The following is a 13,282-nucleotide window of genomic DNA, read 5'->3' on the forward strand; positions in this document are numbered from 1 at the left end:
ATCTCCCGTGACACCCCTCACCACCACACCACCCCCCCCAACCTTCTTTCATCTTGAAGTATAAACCAATGTATGAGGGGAGAGAAAAAAAAGACACTAGGAGGGTGGAATAGTGGAGATTATTTTGAAATACTAAATGCCCCTAGCTGACAAGAAAATATTTAAGTTCAATCCATATGCAAATTGTGCTGAACCTTTATGTTTAAGGGAGACTCTGTACAGGATTGCCAAATAAAGAATTTATCTTAGTAGGAGCAAATTACTGCAGACGCTGGAATCTGTACTGAAAATAAAAAATGTAGAAATCACAGCAGTCAGGCAGCATTCTTGCAGAGACAGCAGCTACGTTTCAAGTCTAGATGACTCTTCCCCAGCAAACTTATACTAATTTGACGCTACTTATCTACCCAAAACTAAACATTTTCTTCACCTTTCAGTCCTCTAACAAGTTTTATGGAAGCACCAGCAGCTGAAAATAGTTTTTACTTCTTTAATATTAAAATGCTAAAAGAGGAAACTGTAACATGCAACACTTTTAATAGCATTTCAAATAATTATCACCATCAAAACCTAAGATGTTAGTGAAGTTCTAAGGCATTACTGGGAAAAATCTATGACATAATATAATATAATATAAATCTATAATACAAGAGTGGTTTTCAGTAACTTTTCCCATTAGGGAATGGTCATCAACAACTGCCTGCTTCTGTCAACCCCAAGCAAGACAAAGAATCTGTGGTTCAAGAACTACATCCATCATTTTGTGATCAAATGTGTTGATACATCGATCTGGAAAACCATTGTATTTTTATAACTGTATCAACCTGATTTCCATCAGTGACTAGTACAATTTTTTATTAGTTCAGATTTTAACATGCATATAGCTGGAAAATAAAAGGCACGGAAACTTTAAAAATATCCATAACTATTCTGGATGACCAAATTCAGGTGAATGTTTGCTCAATACATAATGTTGAAGGTAAACACTGCTCTAGTCGTTATGAAACTAAACTCATGATCAAAATACAGTAAAACTTGCTTCTTCTGCCACCTCAAACAGGGTGCACTACCAACCAGAAAGTCTAAAATCCCTCAGATGTCACAGTTACTGTAAAAAAAAATACGAACATAGTTAGTCTGAAATAATTGCAAAAACCATTTCAAGTAGTTTTCCTCAATGTTTAAAGCAAAAAAAATTAAAGGTGGAAAGGCTCTCAGCTCCTGCACGTTGTCATGCATATCAAAGAATAATTCTGTTCAATTCCCAACGTTACCAGGTTAAGTGGCTTTCCGATTGACTAATGTATACTGGGTAATGTGAATTGTACTGTTACAGTAATTTTTTACTCTATTAGGCTGTAGGTAAAGGAGATTAAACACACTTAAAAACAGTATCCAGAAACGGAAGCTACAGAACCAGATATGTTATTGGTCACAGTTAAAAACATTTCATCTCAAGTCCAAATAAATTTCAAAGGTTGCCTGCAGTAGCAGAAAAAGGTTGAACCCAGGCAATTTCAAAATGACTCAATATTTCACAAACGTATTCTGTCTGGTTGCTAAAAACTCTTGAAAATCAAAATGTAAAACTGTCATATAAAAGCATCACAAAACATTTATTGTAACTAGGGATGATTCCCAGGCGATTTTGAACCAACACTGAACAAATTCACCAGAGAAACAGAATTTCTGGACAATTCATGAACATGGATTGGAATCTGGGTGCCTTTTTGTAGATATGCAGTACCTCAGTCAGTCTCTGTTCCAAACATTAAAATGTTATCTTTCAAATCGTATCAAAATATTACCTTCAGGTTTGAGCATCAAACATTCTAAAAGGAGCCCATAACAAGATTTATGCACTGTTGGGATCAGCTGGCTAAATGCCTACTGCTAGAGTGCTCTGGGAATTCAATAGCATATCAAATGTTTTCATTACCTCTAGCAACTCTCTGCTGGGCCTTTGCTCACAATAGTAGTTTCGGAAGATAAATGAGGCAACAGGATACTTTTTTTTAAAAAAGTCTCTCTCCGGCCTCTGTCTCCTATATCTACCTGTGGTGCCCTCCCAAAAGGTAGGGCCCATGTTTTACAGCCTCTTTAGAAACAGGGTCAATGGAATTTCAGAGAACCCTAAAAGTACATGGTTATTATTTCCTGCTCCTCTGATGCTGCTTGGCCTGCTGTGTTCATCCAGCTCTACACCTTGTTGTCTCAGATTCTCCAGGATCGGCAGTTCCTACTATCTTTGGTTACTATGTATATGCTTTTCCACAACCTCAAAGCACAATCTTAAAACTGCAGCAGCACTTCATTCTTATTTTGCAATACCCTAACAAAGGGAAGACCTATACTAAAATAGCAGCATAGTTAGAATGATGACCAAGGTGTGGAACTTTGGCAAATTAATTTCATTTGGGGGAGCAACAGGGGGTGAGAAACAGAGTGTTGGATGGAGGGGAATGCCATAGAGGATTCAAAAAAACTGAATGGGAAATGGGACAGTGAGACATATTCACCTGTGACAACATTACTCATCAATGGTCAGACTGTTAGTCTCCCATTTTAACAGAATCTACTGTTTAAAACACAGTCACTTATCTATCCACCATTATTCATATTTGAATGTGACAGAGTTTTAACCTGATGTACGGGTTGTGGATCACTTACCTCATTTTATACAATACTGCTCCCATAATTTGCATGAATGTACCGCAACCAGAGATGTAACTTGCTGAGACTCATTTTTAGATACGCCTAGTACTGTTTCTGGCGTGACTACATTATTACACAGGGACTGCAAGCCAGACTAACTCAGACTTACTAATGCTGGATTTACAAGAGCAAAATCAAACCAGTAAGTGACCCTCAAAATTGCCCAACGGTTCCTAACCAGAGTTTAAGAATAACAGATATCAGAAAGAAAATTCATAACAAACAGAAATTAAGAGTTTATTAATAATGTAATTTTAGCAAAGCTAAACAACATAATCTAATTAATATCTGTTTTAAAGCCAATCTTCGATTGCAACCGTCTCAGACAGATGCACACATACAATTAAGGGATGAATTTAGAAAGAAAATAAAAAAGCTTTATAATTTGCCAGTTCAACAACTGTTTCAATGATGAACACCAGGTTTTTATAGAATATTGGTATGATTTATGCGATCAAATTGAGGTATTCAAGATGTTGAAAGCCTTTGATAAAATAGATATGGAGCAGATGCTTCCTCTTGTGGGGTATTCCAGGATCAGGGATCTATTTTTAGGATAAGGGGTAGCAAATTTAGAACAGTTGAGGAGAAATTACTTCTCCCAATGGGTTGTGAATCTGTGGAATTCACAACCCCAAAGTGCGGTGGATGCTGGGACAGTGATTAAATTTAAGGAGGAGTTAGATTTTTAAATTGGTAATGGGTTGAAGGATTATAGGGAGAAGGCAGGAAAATGGGGGTGAGGAGCATCAGCCATGATCGAATGGCGGAGCAAACTTCAAAGGGCCAAATGGTCTGATTCTGCCCCTGTATCTTAAGAACTATTATATTACAAACACTTAGGATTATGTCTTATTTGAATTCTTAAGTCACCAGTCAATGCAAACAGCCTCCAGTAGGTTCCAAGGAATATTCACTTATTTCTAATAAACTGGGGTTTTCTCAGTAGATTGAACAGGGTTCTTTAACTGAGTACAGAACTAGAGAAAGTAAAACTCAAAACTTAGCTTCCTAGTCCAGCAGCTTTCAAGCACACAAACGTCTGCTAAAAAACTCAGTCAAAACCAATTCAATCAATTTTCAGCATTCTCTAAAAGCCAAAAGAACTGCGGATGCTGTAAATCAGGAGCAAAAACAAAGTTGCTGGAAAAGCCCAGCAGGTCTGGCAGCATTTGTGAAGGGAAAAACAGAGTTAACGTTCCTCAGATGACCGGACCCGAAACATTAACTCTGTTTTTTCCTTCACAGATGCTGCCAGACCTGCTGGGTTTTTCCAGCAACTTTGTTCAACATTGTGTTTGGCTAGACAGCACCAGTTTCCCTGTGATTGGCCACTGCAAAATCCAACCAGATGCCAGTCCTTGAGCTTAATACACTCTGGTGCCACAACGTTTGCTGTGTTCTGAGAACAATAATTAAGCTGCAATTATCTTTCCAGGCTTGTTTCCATATGTAAACCTAAGGTTTTTTTTTTAAAAGAAACAAGCTGCTATTCAAAGTTTGATCCTCAACTTCATCTCAGTTCCAAACCAAACTGAGAAAAATAAAGAAAAGAAACAGTGATGGTCTCAGTGATGTACTACAGTCCTCATTAAATTAGGGTTAGTCCCCTTGATTAAAATTACTGCTGGAATGAGGGATATGTCAAGCCATTCTGTTACAGCTTTTTGTGGAATAGGCTGTCTCTGCTGCTGCTACTGATGGCTTCAAATGCCCAGATCTGCTCTGAATCTCTCTGCAAAATAATCTTCTTTGGTTTGATTTCATTAATTTGCCTTTTGACAAACAAAGTGGCCGAGTCTTTTCAACTCCACCCATTTCTGTAAAATTCAAACAGGACAGAAGGAAACTTCTACGTTTGATACACTTAGGAATACACTAGTATAGCACTGAGATATCGTTACATTGAGAGGTTCAGTGTTCCAGATATTGGAAACAGAGAGATACATCTGCCTGGAAATGATAAAACATTCCAAAGGACACTATTTAAAGAAGAACAGAGAATTCTATAATATTGAGACTCCCTCAGACACCAGTGCATGATGATTACCTGGTAATTCATTCATCCGTTTCTTTTTGCAGGACTTTACTGCATGCAAACCAGCTGCCACATTTATTTTCAATATTAGTAACTCCACAGGGAAAATATTTTAGAATTCCATAAGGACATGAAAACCCTTACATTCACACAGCAACATTTTTATTTTATACATTTAAGTACTTGGGTCCATTTTTCCCATCCAGTAGATTTTAAAAAGCTATTGCATTCTATCATAATACATAATTACATATACAGTGAAAGATTATAATGCGATTGTTGGACATTTGTCACCACTAGAAAATTATTTTAAAATTTTTGGGATATGGTGACCAGAAAATATAACAAGAGTCTCTAAATTACTGGGCAATAATTGGCTTATCATAAACTGAGTGAATTTGATTATTTGGGATCGCTCTGCATTGTACTATAATCGGTTAAAAATTGGTTTGTCTAATAAAAAAAAATCAAAGTAGTCTACATGGTGGGAAAGCATATTTTATGTTTTTGAGTTTTGTTTCAAGTGCCTAAATGCAGAGCAGATTACTGAAAAATGTGCCGAAAAAGATAAATCCTTCACATATCTAATTTGGACATATTAAACAAGTGTTACTTTATAATCAAGTTAATTCCTAACAATCATGTTAGCCCCTACAATAACCAGCACTTGTCATACATTATTCAGTGCAGTTTGAGGAGTTTACTGTTTACAAACAGGGCAAAACACTTCTGACAGAATTGACTTCCTGGGTAAAACAATGATTTAATACAATTCTAGTTATATCTAACTGCAATAAAGATGAAGCAAATGTAAGAATATCTAGATAATTCCATGTAAGAGACCTGCTAATTTCCTTGGCCCATTTCCCACTCCTCCCCTAAATCCACTGCCCCAAAAGAACACAAAAAAACTCAAAACCTCACCCTTTTAAGAACAGGTTTAAAATGTTCATAATTGAACAAGTAGTAAACATTAACTGATTATTTACTTCCATATGAAACCTGTTCAGTAAGCTTGTGAGAGTCTGATTAGACTGAGATGGTGTGGATACATAGTAAACATTGCTTTCCTAGCTCAGAGATCACAATTACATTAATAGTTTATCCATGTATGCTGTCAGGTTATTTTTCATTCTAAAGCTTCAAATCATTGGATGTTACTGTGTGTGTTGGAGGGGACAGAAAAGTAGGTTGAGAAGTATGAATTGTAATATTGGAGTTTGGAGTATAGACAACATCATTGAGGAAAAGTAGATCTTACAAAAAAAATCTGATTGAAAAGAATTAGATTTCCAGAACGTTGAATAATACAAGATTATTCTATTTGTTCATGGAATGTAGGCATCACTGGCAAGGCCAGCATTTGTCGTCCAATTCACATAACCCTTGGAAAAAAAAGTGTGGTCAACTGTCTTAAAACACCTGCCAAATATGGTTTATGGGATGTGATTCAACTATGTTTCAGATAACACGATCACCATCCCTGGGTATGTAGGAACACCTACAGTGCTGTTCTGAAGGAAGTATCAGGAATTTGACCCAGTGATAATGAAGGAATGGCACTATAATCCCAAGTCTAGATGATGTATGACTTTGAGAATGTGCAAGTGGTGTTCCTATGGATCTGTTGCCTGTGTCGTTCTGGGTGGTAGAAGTCACAGGGTTTGAAACGTGCTGCCAGTGGAGTCTTAGTGAATTACTGCAATGCATTATGCAGACGGTACATACTGTTGCCATAGCCTTTGGCAGTCACTTGGAACCACATATAATGGTTTTACAATCTGGTGGTATGAAACCTGAGGTGACTAGATAATCAAACACCTGACCCTGCTAACGTTGCTACAGGTGGGGCTGGTGGTGTTTGCTGAAGCTAGTGCACGAGACGTTTGGGTTTTGGTACACTCTTTCTGCTGCTCGTGCTTGGCTTCCATCAGGGCCTGTTGCAAGCAATCGAAATGGCTGGCACCTTTGCAGATGCTGTTTCTTCAAATGGAGCAGTTTTGGGCTTTTGCTCGTTTGAAAACTGCTTGCCACAGTGAAGCTCAGAATAGTGAGTTCATTTTGGAATGTAGTATGGAGTAGACGTGATCTACCCATCACAGCTAACTGACTATGACCGGTGCCTTGATGCTGGCCTGAGAAAAGGTTTATCTACAGAAGAGGAGAATTCGCAGAGACAGCCAATTAGTTCATATTTAAATGGCCAAACCAACCCCATGAGTTGGCATTCTTCTTCAAATTTACCTTTTTAGGTTTGTTGCTGATGAAGGAACAGAACATTGGCACCCCAACCACAACCTTCAATCAAGCATGCTATGGCCTGGATGATTTTGAGTATCTCAAGTATGATTACAGCTGTACCCGTCCAGCAAGTGGAGTTTATGTTAATTGCACTCTTGACTTGTGCTTGCTTCCTGGTGAATGCTGGAGAGACGAAGGCGAATTATTCACTGCAGAATTCCTAGCCTCTGAATTGCACTTAGAACCACAGTGTTAACATGGTTGGTCCATTTCGATAGTATTGTCAATGATGACCCCACCCCCCCCAACCAGGATTTTGACAGTGGGTAACTGCAATGCAATTGAATGTCAGGGGACCAAGGTTATATCTCTCTTGTTGCAGACAGTAATTGCCTGGCATTTGTGTGGTATGATGTTTTTTGCCCCTTTTTAGCCCAAGTCTAGATGTCATCCAGGTCGTGCCGTATATGGACATGGGCTGCTTCAGTATCAGTGGTGGTATGACTGCTACTGAACATCGTGCAATCATGAGTGAACATCCCCACCTCTGACCTTATGATGGATAGGCAGTCTTGATCAAGCAGTTGAGAACTTTAAGGGACTAAAATCCAATAAATCCCCAGGAAAATGCACAACAATGCATTTAGAAATACATGGCATTACTTAGAATAAGTTAACATGGTTTTACTATAAGGAATCCTGTTTGTCAAATTTGTTAAAGTTCGAGGATGTAATTAGTAGGGTTGAAAAAACGGAATCAGTTGCTGCAGCGTACCAGTACTTCTGAAAGGTATTCAATAAGGTGCCACATAAAATGTTTAAATAAGCAAAATAAACGTTTATGGACTTGGTAATAACATAAGCATGGATAGAGGATTGGTTAATGATCAGGAAACAGACAGTGGTCATAGACAGAGCATTTTCAAATTAACAGGCAGTGAATAGTGGAGTGCTACAAGTGCTTAACCCCATCAAGTTATTTATAATCTGTATCAATAACTTCAATGAAGAGAAAGTCATGTATTGACATTTGCTGAAGGCACAAAACTAAGCGGAAATGTAAGTTAGGAAGAGGACAGAAAGAGACGACAAAGACATTCAGACAGATTAAGTGAGTGGACAAGATTTCTGCCCAGGGCAGAACTTATAGACTTAATGGTAAGGTCCTGCAGAATGTTGCTGAACAAAGAGACCTTAGAATGCAGGTTCATAGTTCCTTGAAAGTAGAGTCGCAGGTTGACAGGGTAGTGAAGGTGCCATTCATTAATGCTTGCCTTTATTGGTAAGTGCACTGAGAATATGAATTGGGATGTCATGTTGTGGCTGTACAGGACTTTGATTAGGCCACTACTAGAATAATGCGTGCAAGTCTGATCTCCCTGCTATAGGAAGGATGTTGTGAAACTTGAAAGGGTTCAGAAAAGATCTATATGGATGTTGTCATGGTTGGAGGATTTGAGCTACAGGGAGAGGCCAAATATATTGGCGCTATTTTCCCTGGAGCGTCAGAGGCGGAGGGGTGACCTTATAGAGGTTTATAAAATCATGAGGGGCATGGATAGGGTAAATAGACAAGGTCTTTTCCTTGGGGTGGGGCAGTCCAAAACCAGAAGGTATAGGTTTGAGGTGACAAGGGAAAGATTTAAAAGGGATCGAAGCAGCAACGTTTTCACGCGTGTATGGAATGAGCTGCCAGGGGAAGCGGAGGAGTCTGGTATGATTACAACATTTAAAAGGCGTCTGGATGGGTATCTGAATAGGAAGGGTTTAGAGGGATATGGGCCAAATGCTGGCAAATGGGACTAGAGGTATTTAGGATATCTAGTCGGCATGGACAAGTTGGACCGAAGGGTCTGCTTCTGTGCTGTATATCTCCATGACTCTCTAAATGGCAGAATAGGCTGAATAAGTCAAATAGTCTACTGCTCCTACTTCTTCAAAGTGCAAAATAACTGCTCACAATGTCTACTGACTATTAAAATATTCTTGCTGAATTTGCTCTATTACAAGAACTTATGAATTTCATGGTTTTAATCTCCCACCAAGCAATTCTCAGTTATTTAGTGATATTATATAACTAAAGGTATCAAATCCAACTCAGACAGGTGTAATGTTGAACCAAACCTCAAAGTTACAAACATGGAGTAGAAGGTACAATTCAGTACAAGATTTGGCAATGGTAATGTACGTACAACAAAAATACAATGGCAAATCATATGCCATATTTTTAATAAATTAAAAGCCAACTGTATTTATAGCAAATAAAAAAATACTTCCATATGGCCTCAATGGTCTTCACTTTGTTGGGCGTGTAAAATAAAGCTTCACCTGAATGGTTTGGCACCTACATCTCTCAGCCCAATACTTTATTAGTCTTGTACAACTTATACAAATAAAGCATTAACTGAATTGAACTAATGCAACAAGTTATCAGTTACCTAATTTAAGATAGAACAGCTTTTCTCTCAGTTGCAATTTGCACAAATGGATCATAAACTAAGAAATAAGCCAAAAGAATAGACATACATTTGTGTTATTCTGTATATAAAAATCGGCTACTAAACTCATTGGTGCTGAATGAAAAATTTCTTACAGTTTTTGTTCTTTAACCTTCATTTTCTCTCCTGCCAAGTTGCCTCGGTCATATAACTTCCTTCTGGATAATGGCGAAGGTTCAGGTATTTTCTTTTCTGATGATGGTCTGGATCTAAAACCAAGAGTACTTTTGTCACAAAATATAACACCGAACAAATGATTACAAAATCCATCAAAAAAAGAACTTTAAAAGAAAAGTCAAAATCAACAAAACTCTAAGTTAATTCAGATGATTATTAATGTACTGCACTGTTGCCTTGCTTCAAAAAATCCATCTGATCTTTAGCTAAAGTTAATGCAGAGAGTTAACTAATATCTGCTTGTTACTCATCGACAGTCTTCAATTAGCTATTACTGCACTACATGGCATACTATGTTTTAAGAAAAAAAGTAAATGTTTTTTTTACCTGTAATTTGGTTCCAAGTCAAAAACTGCACACCACGTTCCAGGATTACCGATCATTTCTGTACATTTACTCTACAGATCAGTTTTTCAAACACTATAATATTGCAAAGCTGCCCACTGCCCTTCACCACCAGCCTCTGCCTCTTTAAACCGCATCTTGAGCTGATATCTACAAGCAGACTATCCAAAGCCAATGGGTTCCCCACGATAAAGCCAGGTTGTGTTTATTATTTTTGAAAGTAGCACATGCACTTAATGCTACATAACCTAAGCCAAAATGCAATTTGATCCCAGTAAAAGAGCAAGATCGAATAGAATAACAGGTGAAGTTACACTATTGCACACAGGATATATTGCTTGGAATAGGGTACAGTACGTTAGTATCAAAGTTGTTTTTTGCTGATTTTGACTTTTTTCTTTGACTAAAATTATTTCGCAGAAATTTGAGTTTTGCAAAATGCACAATGTAAGATTTTGGTAATGGGCAAGATTCAACCAATTAAAAATCTTAACACAGCCAAACAGAATCTGAAATTAAAAGTCTAATGATCGTGAAACCACTGTCAACTGCATTAAGGCTCACTAACCTTTAAAGGACGAATTCTGCTGACCTAACCTGGTCTGGTCAACATGCGACTTTTGACCCACAGCAATGTGTTGCCTTTTAAACACCCTCTGAAATGGCCTAGCAAGCCACTGAGTTGTACCTAACTGCTTAAAAATTCTCAAGAAGCTTGACACCATTCATGACAAAGCAACCCATTTGACTGGCACCACGTCCTCATTCGCCACCCCCTCCACCAATACCAGCGTGTATAGCGCCTACACGATGCAATGTAGATGTTCACCAAGATTCCTTGGAAAGCACCTTCCAACCCCATGATCCACAACTATGTCCCCCTCCAAGCCACTCACCATCCCGGCACAGAAATACATTGCCGATGCTTCATTATCATTGGGTCAAAATCTCAGCACTACATCTATTGGTCTACCTACAGCAGTTGAAGACAACAGCTCACTACCACCTTCAAGGTCAACTCGGGATCGGTAATAAATGCTGGCCCAGCCAGTGAAGCTCACATCCCAAATGAATTTTAAAAAATTTTAATATTAAATTTCAAAACTAAAATGTTTGAATTTTCATCAATTAATGATGAAATTTTTAATTGTTCTCACAATCCAATTTCCTTAAACCATTTCAATATACAATTTCAATTTGTTCAAGTTATTTAGAAAAAGCACTAATATACAGATACCAGACCAGACAACTTTCATGTATTTATGAAAGGTCAAAATTACAAATTAAGTATTGTTTAACAAGAAGCTGAGTCTGACTATTACAGAAAAATAAAGCTTAGACCCCAGTTTAATGTGATTAGTTAATAATGGATTAACTTTTAAAGCTCTCTCATGGAACTAGATTGATGAAAGCACAGATCCCCTTTAAAAGAAGGGTTCAAAGAGCTACAGTTGTCAATGTATAAGTTAGGGAACACTGACTGGTCTTGAACAGGATTCATTCTGTCATGATACTGGGTGAATTTCATGAACAAAGTTAGTCAACTTTCAAGGAATTAGGACTTTCTTCTTAAAAAGATTTGAAATAAAGGTTCCCTTGAAGACAATTCCAAACAAGACCCCGTTAAACTAAGTGCAAAACTAAGTGAGGCAGGATAAGGGTAAGAATACATACCTCAAAATTAAATTGAGATAATAGCAAGTAAGTCAATTAATTGGATCTCATCAAAACAAATCAGTTGGATGAATAAACAGGAAATAAGTTACAAAGGGAAAATAACTTAAGTATGGTAAAAAGGAGACAAATAACTTGAAAGAGAGAGAGTTGACAGGGAAGAGTAAACCAACAGTAGGAACTGCTCAGATGAGAAGAGGTAAGAGTACATACTCAGCATAGATGTACCATGTTAGTGAAAGTGGCATAAGACAGACTGCAGTTCCTTGGACGATTAGGGAAATCAAACAGAATGAGATTAATGGTAGCATGTGACAAACTGACAGCTAATAATAGACAAGATAATTAAACAGAATACAGAAGATACAGAAGAGAAGCCAAGACCAAAATGCATGCAAGAACAGGCTTGCAGGTGAGTGAAGGATTATTAATAAAATTAAGAATGAAAAAAACTCATGCAGGATCAAGTGACAGAAGTATTGAAGTACATTTTCTGTTTTTTGAAAAACAGACATATGCAAAGGACAAGAAAAAGTAAGACAAAGAATTGGAGTAATCAGATAATAATACATCAGGAAAAACTGTATTGATTAATTTTGTGAACTCTAAAGTAAAACCACTTATGGCATTTATTTAGAGCATTAAATGATGGGTACCCAAAATGGCAAATATTTTGGATCCGAGCATCAAACTTCCTAACCTTCATTAGCTTTATATGAAAGGGATGGTAATTGTTCGGACAATGTCTCTTATTCATTTTGCTATCCATTCCATTTATTCTGCAAGCCCCAATACAAATCTAATTTATAACCATATAATGATTTTGCCCCTACCTCTGCCAGGATGGCCAGGTTCAAGTCCACCTGCTCCAGGAGTGTAATAACATCTCTGAACAGGTTGAACCGAAAAGTGTCTACAATGAATTTACACATCTACAACACTGTTTCAGGTTCAGCTACTAAATTGAAAGAATTAAGGTTCTTACGCTAAAGGGCTTAATGAATTAGAACAAACTTTATAATAATTTCTGAGTACTGGCTTTTACAATCTGTTAAACTATTTTTTGTATACTTTTGTTGAAAATTAATACTTTTAAGTCTAGGATGCATGCTGAACATTTAGTTCATGCTCAATACGTTGATTTAATGTCAGAATTAAGGATTAAAAGACGAAAAATGCATCAAACCAATGCAACATCATGCAACAAGCAGAGGTAATTAGTGCATTGCATGCAGAACTTACATGCTACTGCCAAGTCTAAGAGGCAAGCCAGATGGTGATGGGATTATCTCTTTTTCTCTAGCTGCAGCAGCATTAGCTGGCAAAGTTGTTCCAGTTTCTTTTTCGGCTTCTTGCACCTCTGCAACAGGCATTAATGGCACAGGCATAGCAACATCTCCTGCAACAATATCTGAGGCAGAATCACTACTGTCTGCATAAAGCAATTCCATTTGTGTAGCTGTCCTTCTTCGTGCCTGTACAATAATGTGCAGAAACATTTACAATTGTAATACATTCTTAATGGTTAATTTTCAGCAGAATACCATTGATTATTTAAACTGAAATTTTAAGTAGTTACAGTAAAAAAACAAAA

General features: G+C 37.4%; 1 protein-coding gene across 5 annotated transcripts in view; it reads right to left on the reverse strand.

Annotated features, from left to right (window-relative positions):
- LOC109933577 (kinesin-like protein KIF21A) overlaps window positions 1–13,282 on the reverse strand; it is a 133,896-nt gene that overhangs the window by 12,967 nt on the left and 107,647 nt on the right. For all 5 annotated transcript variants that reach the window (XM_048610118.1, XM_048610119.1, XM_048610116.1 and 2 more), the window contains 2 exons: window positions 12,931–13,163; window positions 9,588–9,701 (listed from right to left, as the gene is read on the reverse strand). In XM_048610118.1, coding sequence (XP_048466075.1) covers window positions 9,588–9,701; window positions 12,931–13,163 — 347 coding nt within the window. The remainder of the gene's footprint in view (window positions 1–9,587; window positions 9,702–12,930; window positions 13,164–13,282) is intronic.

The sequence above is a fragment of the Rhincodon typus genome, chromosome 22 (genome assembly GCF_021869965.1).
Source record: "Rhincodon typus isolate 14 chromosome 22, sRhiTyp1.1, whole genome shotgun sequence".
Lineage (NCBI taxonomy): Eukaryota > Metazoa > Chordata > Chondrichthyes > Orectolobiformes > Rhincodontidae > Rhincodon > Rhincodon typus.